The sequence below is a fragment of the Epinephelus moara genome, chromosome 16 (genome assembly GCF_006386435.1).
Source record: "Epinephelus moara isolate mb chromosome 16, YSFRI_EMoa_1.0, whole genome shotgun sequence".
Taxonomy (NCBI): Eukaryota; Metazoa; Chordata; class Actinopteri; order Perciformes; family Serranidae; genus Epinephelus; species Epinephelus moara.
In genome coordinates, this window is record NC_065521.1 from 48,182,060 (window position 1) to 48,201,746 (window position 19,687).

At 42.9% G+C, this 19,687-nt stretch overlaps 3 protein-coding genes and 1 pseudogene across 3 annotated transcripts in view; 1 reads left to right on the forward strand and 3 right to left on the reverse strand.

The window, feature by feature from the left end:
- The window catches only part of LOC126402378 (tubulin alpha chain, testis-specific-like), a 2,634-nt gene extending 890 nt beyond the window's left edge, over window positions 1-1,744 (reverse strand). The window contains exons 1-3 of the mRNA XM_050064280.1: window positions 1,587-1,744; window positions 252-474; window positions 8-156 (exon numbers count right to left, since the gene is read on the reverse strand). Of these exons, the coding sequence (XP_049920237.1) occupies window positions 8-156; window positions 252-474; window positions 1,587-1,589 (375 nt within the window). The 5' untranslated portion in view covers window positions 1,590-1,744. The remainder of the gene's footprint in view (window positions 1-7; window positions 157-251; window positions 475-1,586) is intronic.
- A 7,045-nt stretch (window positions 1,745-8,789) lies between these two features.
- LOC126402633 (tubulin alpha chain) lies at window positions 8,790-11,840 on the forward strand. The gene is made up of 4 exons (XM_050064768.1): window positions 8,790-8,929; window positions 9,914-10,136; window positions 10,236-10,384; window positions 10,498-11,840. The coding sequence occupies exons 1-4, from the start codon at window positions 8,927-8,929 to the stop codon at window positions 11,476-11,478; spliced, it is 1,356 nt and encodes a 451-aa protein (XP_049920725.1). The 5' UTR covers window positions 8,790-8,926; the 3' UTR covers window positions 11,479-11,840.
- Window positions 11,841-15,746: 3,906 nt separating this feature from the next.
- LOC126402379 (tubulin alpha chain-like) lies at window positions 15,747-16,487 on the reverse strand (annotated as a pseudogene).
- A 2,691-nt stretch (window positions 16,488-19,178) lies between these two features.
- Window positions 19,179-19,687, reverse strand: part of LOC126402380 (tubulin alpha-1B chain-like) — a 2,114-nt gene continuing 1,605 nt past the window's right edge. Inside the window, exon 4 of the mRNA XM_050064281.1 lies at window positions 19,179-19,681. Within this exon, the coding sequence (XP_049920238.1) occupies window positions 19,343-19,681 (339 nt within the window). The 3' untranslated portion in view covers window positions 19,179-19,342. The remainder of the gene's footprint in view (window positions 19,682-19,687) is intronic.

Genomic DNA, 19,687 nt, shown 5'->3' on the forward strand with positions numbered 1-19,687 from the left:
TACCCACCAGTTTGCGGATCCTGTCCAGCACCAGGTCGATGATCTCTTTGCCGATGGTGTAGTGTCCACGGGCGTAGTTGTTGGCAGCATCCTCCTTGCCAGTGATCAGCTGCTCAGGGTGGAACAGCTGGCGGTAGGTCCCAGTGCGCACCTCATCTGATGAGACCAATTCGATCAGAATCAGACTAAAATGTTTGGCTCTTACAAAAATGAAAAGCTAACTCTGGCATCTCTAATAAATTAGAGTTTACCGATGACAGTGGGCTCCAGGTCGACAAAAACAGCTCTGGGGACGTGCTTTCCAGCTCCAGTCTCACTGAAGAAGGTGTTGAAGGAATCGTCTCCTCCGCCGAGAGTCTTGTCACTGGGCATCTGTCCGTCCGGCTGGATCCCATGTTCCAGGCAGTAAAGCTCCCAGCAGGCATTGCCAATCTGGACACCAGCCTGACCGACGTGGATGGAGATACACTCACGCTGCGGGAAGAAAAAACAGGCCAGTTATTTACCTGTATGCATTTATGTTTAATTCATTAACATTGCTGTCTTTCACATGACATCTACCACAGTAATTGCATGTATCTTAAAATAGGGAACATTCAGCTGCTCCCCCTATCTGAGATGAACAGGCAGTGCAGCAGGAGGAGGCACCTCCCTGCACCAGAATCTGCAGGGGACAAAAATGCCTGACAGCAGCCCCCGCTGAGGCACGACGCTCCTCTCGTCTTTCCTCCAGTCCTTTTTGTCCCCTTGTCTTTTCCTATCCCACACCTCTCCCTCTTTTGCCAGCACAGGCACAAATGCAAATTAACATTCCCCTGCCCATCACCAGCCTGGAATATTCCACTTGCTCTGCTGCCTTGAGGATGCAAAATCACAGCGGAGACTTGTGAACAAAAAGATCTGGCCAGCTGTGTCATTTTAAATCACAGGAATAAATTATCATTAAGGATGAAATCAACTGAGTTTTGTCATTTAAAATTAACCCTTTATATTTCATGTCATCTTTAAAACAGAAGCTTTCATTTTTTTTTTAAATTTAAGGCAGGATCAAAAATATATATGTGCTCCTATGAATTAAAAATGATAGCTGCAATAATGTCTCCATCCATCCCCACCCAATCTGCCCCTCCCTGCCTTCAATCAGGGTATAGCTCATTTGCTATGTGTCCAATTTTCCCATGTTCACACGTTAAATTTGAAAAAAAAAAAAAAAAAGCCAATTAATGCTGCAGCTTTATAAATAGGAGCAGATTGATCCACCTGAGTGCCTGTTACTGACGCCTGGACGCAGACAGTCAGTGCATTGTTCTCATCTATACACAATGACCTGCTGCAGATCAGCCTGTGCATCAACACCAACATGATACTGCTCAGTCTCATCTATAAATATCACCTAACATGTGTTAAAATTGAGTCACAGATTTTTAAAAACGAGTCGCATTATTGTTAATAAATCGCAGAAAGTCGTGTCGAGATGGAGAGCAGCTGACGACGCGTAACCACCGAGACGCCGAGTGCGCTTCACCTTCATCTCCACCTCACAAAACTCGCTTCAGACAAACAGTGTGATGATAAAATGCACTCACCATTTTGTCGTTGGTTCACAGAGGAAGAGGAGAAGGAGAAAACGTGAAGAAAGAGGGTTTTTTAAAAACGGTGTGGTCTGCGTCGCGTGTTGTACCCAGCGGGGTCGATGCAACAACTGCTGAATAGGAGGGCGGTGCTACCAGATTTATACAGGCACGGAAGGGGATTTGCTTCTGTGCACTGTGGCCAAAAAAAAAGGTTTAACTACCACCCATGCAAGCACCATTTGGTATTGATGTTTAAAGCGAGCTATTCTGGATTTTGCATACAGAATAATCAATGTGAAACCTGCTCTTAAAGTGCACTGCAGTGAGATTTATGTTGTTCACAGGGTGTGTTTTGTATTTTTGGTGTGATTAGGAATAAAAAAAAATGATATGATGGCACTTTTTTTAGCATTAACCCTTGTTGCAATCCATATTTTTGTGTGCAGGAATTAAAGGTCATTCATGTTCAAACACATTTATTATGCATGCAGAGGGATGAGCAAGGGCTGCATATGTGTCATGTAGGTGTGGCAATCTGCAATCAGTACAAAGCCAGTCATGTTCTGGTGCATGTAAGGAAATTCTGTGTAAAAAAAAAAATAAAAATAAATCAGTGGCTTTTCTTTTCGCTGCACCTGATACATAATTAATGAGACAAAATGGCTGAATGCTTCTGCTGCAGGAGCCTCCATCCCACTCGAGCTGCAATCAGCCGGGCGTCCATGTTGATGCTGAGGCCTGCCATGGTATCTGCCCGGCATGCCAGCTCTCCAGCTCTCCTCCCTCTTTGTCCCAGATTCTCTGCAATGATGTCATTCAGTGGGCCGATCACGTGGCTGCATGTCAGCCTGTGTCTCTGTGTGTGTGTGTGTGTGTGTGGTGTTCAGCTGGACTGACGATGGGGTCTGCTTCCTCTGGGTCTGTCTTGTTTGAGGAACTGAAATTGCCTGAACTGCACATTGTGTGGCAGAATGGCTGCACTGAAGCACTTAATATGTGTGTGAGGTCTTTGTTCTCGCTGTGACTCCTGTTGTTACAACATTAAATCCCTGCTCTTTAAGCTGTCTTGGATCCGGCAGAGGATTACAGCCATTTGAACAGAAGCTTGCATAACGCTTCTAACATAATCAGCCTGCATCTTCCAAATCAAAATCTGTAATGCTGTATGAATTCAAAACTTTGCTCTCTGTCAGAGCGTCCGCCATAATGTGGGAGTCAACATTTATTCAGCAGGAAACTGTGGATGTATCATTTACAACCGGCTTTTTGTTGTTGCTGTACTCAATGTGAACTGCAGGGGATGAAAGAGGACAGGAAGCAGGCATGGCTCTCAGCCAGGACTTCTAGAACATTCTCCACTCCGCCTCCTCCTCCTCCTCCTCCTCCTCCTCCTCCTCCTCCTCTTCCTCCTCCCCAGCAGCTGTGACACAGGGAGCGTCTGAGCAGCTGCACACCAAGAGGAGAGAGGGAGGATGGGAATGCTAGAGAGATGGGAGTGGTCCTTCATGGCGTGAAACTGACCACACTGCCTCCTGCATAGAGGGAATATGATACCCACCAAATGACAAAGCATATTTTCCATCTGTCACAGCTGAGGCTTCACGTTGAGTGTTTTGATGCAGGTGCCGTTAGCTGAAGACGTTCAGATCATCATTACTCACTTCAATTAATGAGCAAAGACACCGAAAGATTTGAATCTTGATATATTTAGTTTGACTGGTGTGAGGTTACAAGGGAAGGGCAGAACCTCACAGGAACACATTAGCTATGAATAAAATGTTGTGATTTATGATCATTCAAAGACTTTTTAACTTCCCAGACTTTCTCTCAGCTTCTGCCCTCTGTGGTGATTCTCAGTTCATATGTTGACAGTACATGCCAGGCTGTAATTATGATATATATATGATATATATTAGGGGGGACATCCCCCACAATATTCGAATGTGCTCAAAATGTCCCCCAATATATTGATAAAAAAGAATATAAAGAAAATAATTGCTATGCTATGAAAGGCCACCATGCACCACTGTCGGAAACAATCATTAGCAAATGTAATCCTTATCATAATAAACCTAAAAAAAATGCCATTAATACTATTACTACTGGCTCTAATATTGTGGTGTATTGCAGTTCTGTGTGTGGTTTGTGCAAGCGGTGTTGCAGAAGTCATTGCTTGACCATGGGGACAATCAATGTCAAACACTGGACTGTCTCTCTTGTTTTCAAGTATATTAAACGTGGAAAACTACAAAGTAATATGAGTGTTATGTGGGTTATAACAATGTCATCTGTTTTAGTTTTTGTTAAGAGTGAGTATGTCATTAAAAAGTCATAGTGTGAGCACTTTTCCACTGCGGCTCTTATTCACATGCTTGCTCCCTCAAATGGCACCCAGGCATCAAAATTTTGAGAACTCCTGATCAAAGATTTTTGTTTCAAAATGCTGTAAAATTGTCAGTTTAGCTGGTTTCTAAAAATGAGGATGACATGCAGCAAAAAGGGCTGCAGGATGGAATTGAACCTGAACCACTCCAGCAAGGACAAAGCCTTAAGCAAGGTTTATGCTTCTGCATACCTACGACGCAGAGGGTTTTGCACCTCCAAAAAATTGTAACCACGTGTCGAGGCAACGCAGACCCAACGCAGACTGCAAGAGCTATGATTGGTCCTTCAAACTACATAATTTCCGGCATTTTGCAAGGTTTCACTTCCTGCTGCAATACCACAACACCGCCATTTTCAAAAGTCTCCATTGTGATGGGTTGTGTTTGGAGTTTTGATTAAAAAATGGATGTAAAAATGTAATAGGATCATTTGTTGTTAAATGTCAATCATTTCGAGCTCCAGCAACAGTCTTTCTCTCGGTCGCCATCTTCACTGTGACTAGAGCAAAGCCAGAAGATAAACAAATAATGAACAAGCAATGACCATAGACGTCACAGAGTCTAGGTAGGTATATAAAAGAACACCATGCCCCCAAGCGCTTTGGTGGGGAATTGCATGGTGACGTAGACCAACAGGATGCAGAACTATGATAGGCACACAGCAACTGCGGAGCAAATGCGTGCACGTTGCATCGAGTGAAACGAGTAAAGAAACTTTTAGTCAACACATTCTCACTCCGTCCCATCACATATCGACATTTGGTCATTGACTTTCCACGTCCAGATACGACGTGCAAGGTACCCTGGGTGTGTTGGTTGTTGACGTTCTGGGACGCCATGTCAAGTTCTGCCTGTTCCATGCATTGTCTTCTTTCTAAATACACTTCTGTTTTCACAGGAAATTTACCGTTTACATACAGTCTCCTTCAAAATAAACGCACTGTGACAATTTTCCTCCAACAACAAATGCACGTGGTTGGGTTTAGGAAAAAAGAACAAGGTTTGGCTTTAGAATCTTACAGGACACAAACACCACTCTCCTGGGTGAAAGTCCCCTCCCACCCACACTATTTGGACTTTCGCTGCCTTAACTTTCCTTCTTGTCCTGCTGCGTTTCCCCCCGACACTGCCGGGTGCCATTAAACTATAATGGCAACCGGCTGTGTATCATACCAACGTAAAAGGACAGCTTTTTTCGTCAGTGTCTGACGCCGCAAGTCACGCCCATGCTCTGTATTTCGATGACTTTGGAGTGAGACCAGGTTGCCTCGGTACATGGGGTACCTGCACTACCAGTGGAGCTACTGGGCACCCTGGATTACAGAAGGTTTTGATTGGCAATGATCCCCCTAGTGATAAATAGGTGGTTACAGCCCTGTAAAAAATGTGTTTAAAAGCACACAGTAAGACACACACATAAGTCACACTACAGTATGCTAGAACATGGAAACACAGATACACACCTACATCTAACAGACAATCAATTAAACCATTTATTCATAGATCTAGATGTGACAGTTAATCAGCTAGTCTTGTATCATGTCAGTATGATGGCACACAGAGTAAAGACAGAGAAAGAGAAGGTGAAAGCATGTGTAGAGGAACAGGAAATAGCGCATTATCGACCAGCAGGAACAAGGATGAAAGAGGCAATTAAGGAATAAAGCTGAGTCATGAACAACAACACACAGTTTTAAACTGACCGCTGATGTCTTGGTTGGTTGGCTACAGGGGTCGTTCGGCACACTGGTGCTTTAAAGGTCACCGAAACAAAAATGTGACATGAAAATGTTTGTATTCTTCACCTGCATTCATCTATGTTAAAATATTTGTCACCTACTTTTTAGTAAGGGTAACATTTCAGTTTTTTAGTGTCAAAAGTAAAAATAAAAAAGAGCTCTATGTTCGAGATATTAAGAAAGTGTTACTTCTGATTAACAGACAAAGGACTCGGCTACATTTTGATATAAGATTTGAAAGTCTGCAATGACTGATGGTCACTGGCTGGTCACTTTAAGGTTGCAGCTGGTGGAGCTACTTTTAATCACTTCATATACTACTGGGTAGCTTAATCTATAACATACATAATCATTTATCAGTTGATAATATGTTGTAAGGAGTGTGGGGGGAGGAAGGGGTCCGGTTTGGGAACCTCAGAATTGCATCTCTGGGATGAGAGTCAGCACCTCCAAATCTGAGGCCGTGGTTTCTCTGCTTGAAACCAGTGGATTGTTCCCTCTGGGTTGGGAGAGAGTTACTGCCCCAAGCGAGGGAGTTCAAGTATCTTGGGGTTTTGTTCATGAGTGAGGTTAGGATTATGGATCGGCGGTTTGGTGTGGCCTCTGCAGTGTACCGGACAGTTGTGGTGAAGAACCGGAAGGCGAAGCTTTCGATGTAGTGATCCATCTAGGCCCCGAAGAAGGGCCAGAACACGCTGGAGGGACTACATATCTCATCTGGCCTGGGAACGCCACAAGGTCCCCCAGGAGGAACTGGAAATCATTGCTGGGGAGAGGGAAGTCCAGGGAGCTTTGCTTGGCCTGCTGCCCCTGCGACCTGACCCCGGATAAGTGGATGAAAATGGATGGATGGATGTTACAATCCAGATCTGCAAAGTCACTAAAGTTATCAAATAAATGTAGCTGAGTAAAAGCAGGATATATGCCTATGAACTGTCGTGTTGTAGAAGTATAAAGTTGCAGAAAAAGGAAATACTCAAAGTACAAGTAACTCAAAATTGTTACAACAAATAAATGTAGCCTACTGACTTACTTCCCACCACTGATGGCATAGCTCTTTTTAAAGATATAAAATGACTCCTTATTTCATAATCAATAAATCTGATCAGTTGGCTCAGTGCCTGAAAGTCTCACAAATGACTTTGACTGAAAGGCATCGGAAGCCAGATATACTGGGACAAAACTACAACGAAAAAATTGATTTGATGGTGTCCGAAATGATTCACCCAAAAAGGCTAAATCTTGCTAGCTAAACTGCACAGTGTGATTGTGGCTGCAGTCACCATGAACTGAGATCAGTTTCTCTTGACTTTGCACCCCAAACTGGGTTATTTTAAGCTGCCTCCCATTCAGAGAGGTATCATGTCCGCCTCTGGGACAACTGTTGTCATAGAGCTGCCTTTGTTGTTAGCAACCAAGCGGCTTAACTGTCTGTTACTTTGCTTTTCTTTTCTTCAGGTCCACTGACGAATAATTTATGGTCTTTCTTATTGAAAGGTGAATGTTTAACACAAACAGAGCTGCTACGCACATCCAGTTACATTACTGTCTCTATAGAAAGAGTGAGGTTTTATGGGAACAACTGCCTGAACAAAAGAGCTGACCCACATCGATGCCATGCATCTTTGTGTTGCAGGGGCCACACCCCAGCATCCCCATGCCAATCTTAGAGTATTTTGTTGTTGTTGGGTTTATTTACGAAGAGGACACATGCACCACTAGACAAGAGGAAGTGTATTCCCCCCAAGATCAGGGTGAAACATTTTTTTGCAGAAGAGGTGGCCGAGGCGCCTCACATCCCCCCACAGAAGCAGCTGCACTGCAGCCCGTTAATGCTGCCATTTAAGCTGGGTCACGTGACTGCCAGATAAAGGCAGTCTATGTGGATACCAGGCTGTATCCAGGCAACTCCGTTATTCATTTCCTAGCAACGGTTAAATCTTGGGAGGAGGGCTGGGGGTTGGGCGTCTGTGGATGTCTCTGTTGGCCTACATGTCCCTCATCTCTGACGGGGCAGTCTGACCTCTTTTATTAGTGATAGACTGAAGATAAAATATGAATACTGGGAATGAAAAAGGAAATAAATAAATAATATGTGGAATTATTGATAAAGTGCATGATAGGTAACAGGTAGGAGGCCAGAGAGGACACATGGTCTGCAACAATACACCAAAATATAACTAAACAGACAGGCTGTCTGGACTTTTTTTGTACCTGGAAATATGGTTTAAAGTATTATGACATTTTGAATGAACTGCAGATGCATATTTCTGGATACTGTCCTCAGACATGGGGTTCACAATAACACATTAAACCAGCATCCCAGTCTTTGTGTAAGGTTTGTATAGCTTTTTTGAACACATATGATCATTATTGTCACATACAAAATACTCTCATATACTTATATTTACTTATAACATATATGCTACCAAAATACAGTTATTATATTACTTCTAAAATCAGTATTATCATAGCTATTGTATCATTTTGTCATATGGAATACTGTAAATTTATTATGTTGATCTGTTCTGAATTTTCCCTGTTAAAGGGTTTATTGGGGGAGTTTTTCCTTATCTGCTGCAAGGGTCCAAAGACAGAGGGATGTAGAATGCTGTAAAGCCCTCTGAGGCAAATTGTGATTTGTGATATTGGGCTTTAAATAAAATTGAATTGAGTGCCTGGCTGATTTTGTAAGGGCAGGTGTCAGTCATCTCTATTGTGTATGAAGCCTAAATATCAAAGCAATAATGTCCTAAAATACTACTCTATTCTATTCTATTATAAATACATAAATAAAGTTATATCTTATCTATTCTGTTTTTATGTTGGATTTATTTGTTAAAAATGAGGACTATCTGTTTACTGTCTGTCAGACTGGGCCTGTGTGGTACCAGCATGCTGGAGATGAAGCAGCATTTTCCTCCCCACAATAAGAGGCGCCATGCTTGCGGCACAATGATGGGACCCGGGTGTGGTTTTGGAGGCGGTCTGCGAAGCCAGACAGCCGCTCAGCCAATGGGAAGCCGCGGACAGCCTCGGAACGTTGGATTGACGGGGGAGTTGGCCAATGGCAGCACAGCAAGCACCGGCGCAGGCGCTGCACTTGTATATATACCGCTATCCATCACTCATGTTCGCCATTATCTCTTACATCGACCCCATAACTGTCGAATTGTAAGATTCCCTGTCTCGGAGCTTCAACCCTCCACTGCTACTACAACAGAACAAAATGGTAGGAACTTTTAAAACTTTGATATTAAGGCATATTTGAGGGGTTTTTGGGGGTGTGAGGAGGGCGGGAGGGGACGGTGACATTAATGGAAAACTGGGAACAAGCTTGAGGTTTTCTAAAAAGGTTTAAAGTGACTTTTTTTTTAGCAGAATATTCTTTAATTAGTCATTTATAAAATGAGGTTTGGTGATGGAGATGTTCAGGCGATGCCTTGGGCGGGGAGCAGCTTGCTAACGTTACGTGGCGGGCAGACTGAACAAAAGAGGTTTTCATCAGATGGCAGTGTGGTCTGAATGAATAATGAAGGCTCCGGTCCAACCGCCGACTCTCTGCAGTGTTTTATCCTCCCTAAAGCCCCGGTATGAGCACTGTCCGTTAGGGTGAAGGCTCGTCATCAGATGTCCCACACCCAGACACAGCCTGTCCCGTGGGCAAATGGATTAAGTGCACTGTCAGCATGGCGCAAGGCATTAAAATTTCATGCTAGGTTAGTAATGGACACTGCTGAGTGGCCCCCGTGATGGCTACCGGCGCCGTTGCGGGTCAAAAGGGATCTTTATCTCCTGTTGTTACGGTAAACTGGCTGTTATTTTACATTAAGTGTTCCCAGACTGAACTTTATTCAGGGTTAACGGTTTACCTGTACATTCAAATTCCATCATACGTCATCAGTTACTAGAGTGATGGGTTGTCGCATAGCAACGGCGTTCCAGACACAGCTAGACCGCTGCTGATTAAATTCCCAATGAAACTGAAACAAGGATTACATTTATACTTTCAGCAACAGTTTCCTCTAACATGTGCACTTAAGTTTGATTTTGAATGATGGCAAATCTCAATCTAAAAGCCTGCTTGATTTAATGATGATAAATCTATTTTAATGGCCATAAAAGTGAAATTAATTCATTCTTTTCTTATTGAAATATTGTCGTGTCTAAATAACTGCACACAATAAACTAATCTCTGGTGTTTTCTTCGCCACAGCGTGAGTGTATCTCCATCCACGTCGGTCAGGCTGGTGTCCAGATTGGCAATGCCTGCTGGGAGCTTTACTGCCTGGAACATGGGATCCAGCCGGACGGACAGATGCCCAGTGACAAGACCATCGGCGGAGGAGACGATTCCTTCAACACCTTCTTCAGTGAGACTGGAGCTGGAAAGCACGTCCCCAGAGCTGTTTTTGTCGACCTGGAGCCCACTGTCATCGGTAAGTGTCGCCTCTTCTGGCTGATCATTAATTTGGGTGAATTGAAGTGACATATCTGAACAGTGTAAAATAACTGGCTCCATATTTTTGTCTCTTCAGATGAGGTGCGCACTGGGACCTACCGCCAGCTGTTCCACCCTGAGCAGCTGATCACTGGCAAGGAGGATGCTGCCAACAACTACGCCCGTGGACACTACACCATCGGCAAAGAGATCATCGACCTGGTGCTGGACAGGATCCGCAAACTGGTGGGTATCTTGATATCAGGAGGGATCCATTCCTAGTTCTGCTCTAGAATATCAGATTAAATAACATAGCTGTATCTCATATGTGATCAGTGTGTCTCCCTCTGTGTCCTCAGGCTGACCAGTGCACCGGTCTTCAGGGCTTCCTGGTTTTCCACAGCTTCGGAGGTGGCACCGGCTCTGGTTTCACCTCCCTGCTGATGGAGCGTCTGTCCGTGGACTACGGCAAGAAGTCCAAGCTGGAGTTCTCCATCTACCCAGCTCCCCAGGTGTCCACCGCTGTGGTGGAGCCCTACAACTCCATCCTGACCACCCACACCACCCTGGAGCACTCTGACTGTGCCTTCATGGTAGATAACGAGGCCATCTACGATATCTGCCGCAGGAACCTCGATATCGAGCGTCCCACTTACACCAACCTGAACAGGCTGATCAGTCAGATTGTGTCCTCCATCACTGCGTCCCTTCGTTTCGATGGTGCCCTCAATGTTGATCTGACAGAGTTCCAGACCAACTTGGTGCCATATCCCCGTATCCACTTCCCTCTGGCCACCTATGCCCCTGTCATCTCTGCTGAGAAGGCTTACCATGAGCAGTTAACGGTGTCAGAAATCACCAACGCCTGCTTTGAGCCTGCCAATCAGTTGGTGAAATGTGACCCTCGCCACGGCAAATACATGGCTTGTTGCCTTTTGTATCGTGGTGATGTGGTGCCCAAAGATGTCAATGCTGCCATTGCCACCATTAAAACCAAGCGCTCCATCCAGTTTGTGGACTGGTGCCCCACTGGTTTCAAGGTGGGCATCAACTACCAGCCGCCCACTGTAGTTCCTGGTGGAGACCTGGCCAAGGTCCAGAGGGCTGTGTGCATGCTGAGCAACACCACTGCTATTGCAGAGGCCTGGGCTCGGCTGGACCACAAGTTTGATCTGATGTACGCTAAGCGTGCCTTTGTTCACTGGTATGTGGGTGAGGGTATGGAGGAGGGAGAGTTCTCTGAGGCCAGAGAAGACATGGCAGCTCTGGAGAAGGATTATGAGGAGGTTGGAGTTGACTCCATCGAGGGTGAGGGAGAGGAGGAGGGAGAGGAATATTAAAAAGGGACAATAAGGCACTAGATAAACATGAAACGATTGATTCCAACTGTCCTTAAACACATTCCATGAAGAGATGTTTGTCCATTCAGAATAAAACTCCTGAAAATGTCAATTTGGATGTTAAGTTAATAAAACAGGAAAGGCCAGAGAGGACATGAGCAGGTTTTAAGGTTGGAGATGACCCTTCCAAGGGTTAGGAAGAGGAGTATTTAAAGGGACATAAAACACTAAACAGGAAGCAATTGCTTAAAAGTAACGGCATTCCAAGAAGAAACGTTTGTCTATAAAGTTTGGATATTCTGACTAAGTGAACCAAAAATGTCAGTTTGGCTCTGTTACAAATAAAATTCCTGACATATGAAGTTGCCTGTGATGTCTCTTTCTTTCTTTCTTTCTTTCTTTCTTTCTTTCTTTCTTTCTTTCTTTCTTGTGGTTTAAGAATAAAAAATAACCCTTAGTGTGGATTTAAGTCAATTTGATGTGATAAGATAAACTGTAGTAGTACACAACCAATAAGCATTACATATCAGCATCTGACCTGTATGGAGACAAAAAGTTTCTCCTAGTGTTTCCTTCTTCTGTAACTAGTGTGAATTCAAACTCATTAGTCTGTGAGAAAAACCAGGGATACTCAACTTGCTTTGCCCAGGGGCCACTATTGTAAAACGTCAGGAGTCCAGGGGCCAGTTTCTACGAACTGAGGAAATTCGAGGCCCAACCTTCTGTTGGAGAGTCCGAGGGAACCTATCCTACAAGACCATGATTATACATTAAATAATATATGCTATTATGTTCAAATATGCTTAAAATACCCCTCTAGCATATTGAATAAAAAAAATGCTATGCTGCGACAGGCAAAATGCACAACTGTCATTAGCAAATGTAGTCATAATCATAATCCCTGTGTGAATCAGTTCATTTTCATATGACATAAGGATAAAAAACAATGACTGACCAGCTCACTCAGTGTTAATGTCCAAGGCACGTTCAGGCAGTCCACAAATGCACACCTCCCGCCCAGGAGGATCCTGATCAGGTGCCCGAACCACCTCAACTGACCCCTTTTGCCCTGTGGGCCGACCACCCACAGGGACAGAAATCAGGGTCAGGAGCATTGTGTGCCAGGCGGCAGGCAGGGGCGGCGGGGGGGCTTCTGCAGAAAGTGAGCGCCAAATGAGCCGTCATATTTAATAGCATCAGGAGTGGATATAAAACCTAGAAAGACTCATGGGATGCTCAAAACATGCGTTAATCAAACACCTGACCCACAAGCTGCAGACTGTATGCAACACGGTCGCATAACTGTCAGCCTGAAGACAGTGAAGACAGAGACGAGTGCCACGATGCTCTCCAAGCTGTGAGTCAGTGTGTTTAGAGAGACGAGGGAGTGGGGTGAAGTGGACCATTTCATGCAATGTTTCTGTAAGATATTAATAACTTGCTCAGAATGCTGCTTTGTCAGTATTTGTCCCACCCGCCCAAACGTCTGTGATATTTCCTACCATGATCAGTCACTGATAATTAGACAGCGTGGTTCCCATTAACATAACTGATGTGATTTGAAGTGTAAATGTCGTGCTTGGTATAAGAAATAATGTTTTAAATAAAATAATTTAAGTATTCAAAGATGATAGAAATAGTATGGTAATTAAAAAAAATCTAATTACATGCTCTCTGATTAATTAATTTAAATTAACTGCATACATTAACTTTTGCTGTGAAAGTATTTTTAGATACACAGTTCAAAGAATTTTGGCAGGTGTGTCGTAGTAGAGCTGCTGGATTTTGGACACAACTGTCCCCCTGTCCTCTACCACTGAAACTGGTCTGCAGTCCATTGCAATCCAATTTGCGAGGTCACAGTCACAGACAGACTTACTCAGTTTGTGTCTCAACGTCTGGTCGAGCGTGGCTTGACGTGGCCTCACATTATTTTGACAGCCCCGATTGTAATATAAATCCTGTAATATCAGAAAACTGTAGAATTGAAGAAAACACAATAACCAATTCAAAGCTTTATTTAAGACTCGGGAAATCAATTGAGGGAGACCCTCATTTTCAATGATGCCGAGCATGAACAAAGACATTAAAGCAATTAATAGGTAAACAAAGAACAATCATGCATATCAATTAAAACAAAAATGAAATCATACAAAACAACAAACAACACTTGCAATAAATGGGCTCTAAAAGTAGAAATACAGGGTGATAAACATGCTAAGGTGTAGATGTACAGTTAAAATCATTTACACTCAATTAAAACAAGATCCGAAATAAGGCACTTAAACAGCCATAGGGGGGGGGGGGGGGGGGTATCATTTATGCAAATAGAAAACAATATTGGCCCTAACACTGAGCCTTGTGGGACACCTTTAGTAGTATTCAAAAATTTTGATTCAACATCACACATCACCCATCTGTACGCACTGCAGTCTATTGTCTACAGATAGTTTTCAAACCACAGGCAGCTGACAGAATCAAAACCAATACAGGACAATTTCTTTCTAAGTAACAAATGGTCAACTGTGTCAAATGCCTGGGGCGTTGGTGGCTTAGTGGTAGAGCAGGCGCCCCATGTACAAGGCTGTTGCGGCAGCGGCCCAGGTTCAACTCCAGCCTGTGGCCCTTTGCTGCATGTCATTCCCTCTCTCTCTCTCCCCCTTTCACACTTGACTTTCCTGTCAATTAAAGGCAAAAACTGCCCAAAAAAATATCTAAAAAAAAAACTCTGTCAAATGCCTTAAACAAGTCTATAAACAGAGCAGCACAAGACATGTTGCTATCCAGGTCTAGCATAATGTCATTTAGAACCAGGGAGGATGCAGTTATGGTACTGTGCTTAGGCCTAAAACCAGACTGATAGGGAGTGAGTATAGAAAACAAATAAAGATATGATCTAAGTTGATTGTTTACCAGGGACTCAAATTTTAGCCAGGCAACATAATTTGGAAATAGGGCTGTTTTCCAGACTGTGGGGATTATTCCAGTGGAGATGGTCGGGTTGAATATATGAGTTATACATTCTGCAATAAGTGGCGCAGAATGTTTAAGAAAGAAAGCATCATTTTGTATTCTCAGTTGTAAGAAGAGCATTAGTAACTTCCTGAAGACTAAAAGAGGACAAACTGAAGCTTGGTGAGGAGGCATTACTCAGATTATCCTGATGTTCGGGGGTATGATTCAGCTGACTTAGTGGTTTCAATTGTTCTGCACAAACATGCCAGCACAAAATGTGCATAAGAGTGCTCTTCAGTGTGTGTACACTCTGTTCTTAACTAAAATCCAATCCCCAAAATCTCCATAAAAACTGAGTAAGTGGGTTTTAAGAAGAAATTTCTTGAGAACGATTGGTGAATGAAGCCAAACGTCTGCATCATGTTCTCTTTATCTATTCCAGATTAACGGTACAATCTCTGTCCAGAAATTGTGCCCCTTCTAATGCATTGTTGTAATGCTGTTAGCACAATAAACTAAATTCCATTCACACCAACAATATTGGGCTGGGAGTTCAAGATATCTCAAAACCCGTACACATTAAAAAAAAACTTCTTGCATGTTTAGATAGCAGTAGGGGTAAACAGAAGGTGAGGCGAGTACAGCCTATGACCAATCCGATACCACGTAATGCCTCACGTCATTACGCATACACACGCTACAGGCAAATGAAACGGAAACAGAGCGGAGTTTAAAAAGCATTCTACTGTAGCTTTTAAAATGTCTTTTTTACTAAATTGTGTGGCTGCACTTTAACCTGTGTCTTGATCTGGATGGCATTCATTCTACTATTATGTATTTATTTCTTAATATTTTACATAGAGTTGAGACAACAATTCATATCCCATTCAATTTTTTTTTACGCGCTGTATCGGATTGGTACTCAGTATCAGCAGATACCTAAGGTTCAGGGATCGGAATTGTATCGGGAAGGAAAAGGTGGTATCGGTACATCTCTAATAAATGCTACTTATTATTGTAATTCTTCGGTCTGTCCAAAGAATGTAAACGGTCATTGGGTCAGTCAGGCTGGAGGAATGTTCACGGTAATGTAACCAAAAATATTTAAGACCATTCGAATCTGAATTTAGGACATTTTAAGACTTTTCAACAGGACCTGTAGACACCCAGGAGTAAGCAAGTGTTTGGCAACCTGGATGAACAGACGCCTTAAGTTCACCACAAGGATCTTACCCACAGGGGTATTACTTGTCATTAATAATGCTTCAGTTCCCTCTTGTGGCACAAACTGCATGTTAGGAGTTTAACCTGATTAGCAGAGCACATGTACTGTTGTCACTTTCCTGATTAATTCTTAAGAGTTATACATCATCTCAGGCTTATTAGGAAAGAACTTCTCCTGCTCTGAATTACCCACCAGTTTGCGGATCCTGTCCAGCACCAGGTCGATGATCTCTTTGCCGATGGCGTAGGGTCCACGGGCGTAGTTGTTGGCAGGATCCTCCTTGCCAGTGATCAGCGATAGCTGGCGGTAGGTCCCAGTGCGCACCTCATCTGAAGAGACAGATTAATCAGAAATGAGGGTTTAAATTCATGAAATGAAGAGGTAACTGGCATCTCTATTTAATGAGAGCTTACCGATGACAGTGGGCTCCAGGTCGACAAAAACAGCTCTGGGACGTGCTTTCCAGCTCCAGTCTCACTGAAGAAGGTGCTGAAGGAATCATCTCCTCCGCCGCCGATGGTCTTGTCACTGGGCATCTGCCCGTCCGGCTGGATCCCATGTTCCAGGCAGTAAAGCTCCCAGCAGGCATTGCCAATCTGGCCTGACCCACATGCACTGAGATACACTCACGCTGGAGGACAATTTGTAAAATTTATCATTAAATATCGCCAGACATCTACATGTTTTAACCATGTCTAATTAGGTGCTTCAGATCATCATCACCGCATGTTGACGACAGCTCAAAGGCTACGGTCCAAAGAGGGGGAAGAAATAAAAGGACTCTTTATGAGGAACCAGATACCACAACATCATGCGTCACCTGACACATGCTGCACAATTATTTACAGTCTTAAAATGAATCTGTTTATTCAGAAAAACACATAGCTGATTATCAATGCATTAAATGTGATTAGGGCAGAGGAATATTCTCATGTTATTATTACATAACGTATCTGTGGAGGAACATATTTAGTTTGCCAAAACCAGACAGAGCTGTGGTCATTGTATCCATTGGTTTATCCAAACCAAACCAAGTTTTATTTCCTAAGTCATGTTTTCCCTAGTGTTCATTTTTTTTAAACACTTTAGTTGTTTCATTTACTTTACTCCACTTTCTTATAAAAAAAATGTTTCTTTGGCCATTGATTATTATAGAGCAGTGTTTCCCAAACCTCCCCTTGTAACTCTTGTCCTGCATGTTTTAAATCTCTCCCTGCACCAGCTGATTAAAACCATCAACTCCTTATGAAGTCCTGAAGCTGCTTGTTAACAAGTTGATCATTTGAATCAGCTGTGATGGAGCAAAACATGGCGCTGAAAGCAACAGTTGAAATTAAATGTACTTTTTAGACTGTTCTTTCCATTAAAAGGAAAACCACCAATAACGTTACCTACACTTAATATTATAAATTACAATTAAAACATAATGTCATAAAACATGAAACTTTAACTGCTCTTTACAGTCGACTTTTCATTCAAGGTGATGTTAGCTAAAGCTAAAAGTTTGGCTATTAGCTAACGCCGATATGTAGTAAAGCTTAAATTAAAATGATTAAATGTGGGCTGTGAGCATGGTTAAATCAAAGTGGCTAGTGGGTGATTCAGATTGCCACCTCAGAACTACACCTGTGTTTATAAAGACACTCACATTAAGTTAAAAATGGTGCCATTTGCAATAGAGTGTGCCAGTAAACACGGAACTCCGTTAGCGCTTTTAGCACTTCCGGTTCTCTTGTCTAAAAGTCAATACGTTTTTTGAATGGGATTTTGGTAAAATGCCTCAAATAAGGTCTGTGGTTAACAAAAGCTTAAGCGAGTTTCAGGTTTTGTTCTACGACATAAAACACGTCAGTAAATACCCTACTTGTGAATTTTGAAGCTTTTACGTGTCGTAAAAAAGGCGGTTGCTAACAAGTTGCTCAATACGACTACAAACCCTGTCGGGGACATTAAACGTCATCACCCCCGAACAGGCGAGAGTGCTGGCAGTCCGCCATTACAGCTTCTTATTTAGCTTAAACAGTCCGATTTCCCCATTATACAATGTTTTTAAAATAAAGCGGCCGAAATCAGTTGAAAGCTTAGTGGCGGTGACGTCAAGAGTCATGCGACCGTGGAGTAGTCATGTAGTCCGTTAAAGCCTAACGTTAGCTTTTTACTTCTGGCGATCGCATTTAAGCTTCAAATGCGGTATGAAAGGTGTTCATATGTGAAGATTATCTCGCTGAACAAAACCTGTAAGTATCATAAACTTGTGTTAGCCACAGAGCTTATTTTCTGACATAATCCAAAACGCAATGCAAAAATCACATTCACTTTCTCTTCCGGGAACCAGCGCAATGCTAAACTTTTGACGTCAGCCCTGGCACACTCTATAGGCTATGTGCCCTCTGAGATGCAAACCCATCTCCGTCATGTCTGTCTTTCCTTTTCTTTTCTCATATATATGAAAATAAAACTACACATTTTGTCAATTTGTTCACTGTCGGGCTACAGTCCACCACAAGTTTGACCATAAATTAACCATGTTTTTTACTGGTTGGCGATTTTAGTGAGGTGAGGCCATGAGTGTGGCATGTAAGCCGTGCAGGACAGAGCATTAGTTTTTCTATTGACTGCTGAGATTATTGGCAATTGTATGCTTTATGTTGGGAATTTCTTTCTTTCAGAGAGTCGTATTTAGTTTAACTTGACAGTTATGTTTATTTTCATTTGATAAATTATTTTTTAAAAAGGTTAATTTCTCTTGCCCTGGAAGGTTGATGATTTTATTGAGGATGTGATGCCAGCAACAGAGATGTTACTGAGTGTTACTGAGGAATAAAACACGGTCAAGGTCTCAACCACAATCCTGAATCCTGCGTCTGGTGTCTCCTTCTTTCTGCATGACACTCCACTACAAATATAAAAAAATCACAATGCAGAGTCCAGGGGAGGTGTAGAGAGAGTCTGGGGACGGGCGTGCAGAGGCAGTGGGTTAAAAATGAATTTGTCTCTCTCAGTTTTTAAATTGTAGATAATTACTTGAGATATGTGATAGAAAACAAACATGACCATTACGTTTCTTACTAAATCACGTCAAATAGGATCCCTAGTCGCCTTTGTATTTGTGTATTTAGGGAAACCTTGACTTCCTTTGCTGGTCACCAGTTCCTCCCAATTCACTGACTGAATTTCCTCAGTTAATTCTTATTCATTCAGTCCATGTCTTTCCATATTATCTTGTTTAACAGAAAAAGGGAAAACCTCCACAGTAAGGGCTTTCAGTCATATGCAAATGTTTTTTTTTCTGTTAAGTCTGTTCGACAACTTCACAAGACAGGCTCCTTGGTGGTGCCATGATGTATAATCTGAACACATTTCAGAAGAAGATTTGTAAGTTTATGTTGAAGATCACAGAGCATTGGCTTAAGAAAACAGAAAAGGAAAGATGGATCCTGCAAAGTGGAGAAGGAGCTTCATCAGGCCCAAAGTCCTCACAGGTGTCAGTGCAGTATGAAACACAAGACAAGACAGCCTGTAATTTTCCCCAATTTATTAACAGTGCACAAACCATCAAATGGCTTTTTACAACTACTGTGATTAATTGAAAACACAACATCACACATCTAAACAGAAATTCAAGATACTGTGCTCCTGATTGTTGTTCAGGAATGACACATTAAACTTATTAGTAAGTAGGCCCTACTCCTCTCCCTCCTCCTCTCCCTCACCCTCAACGGAGTCAACTCCAACCTCCTCATAATCCTTCTCCAGAGCTGCCATGTCTTCTCTGGCCTCAGAGAACTCTCCCTCCTCCATACCCTCACCCACATACCAGTGAACAAAGGCACGCTTAGCGTACATCAGATCAAACTTGTGGTCCAGCCGAGCCCAGGCCTCTGCAATAGCAGTGGTGTTGCTCAGCATGCACACAGCCCTCTGGACCTTGGCCAGGTCTCCACCAGGAACTACAGTGGGCGGCTGGTAGTTGATGCCCACCTTGAAACCAGTGGGGCACCAGTCCACAAACTGGATGGAGCGCTTGGT

Bases quoted from the DNA above. Each gene is read 5' to 3' on its own strand.
- LOC126402633 (XM_050064768.1), top strand. The intron at 10,137-10,235 runs GTAAGTGTCGCC...TTGTCTCTTCAG, and splicing joins CCTGGAGCCCACTGTCATCG to ATGAGGTGCGCACTGGGACC. The intron at 10,385-10,497 runs GTGGGTATCTTG...CTGTGTCCTCAG, and splicing joins TGGACAGGATCCGCAAACTG to GCTGACCAGTGCACCGGTCT.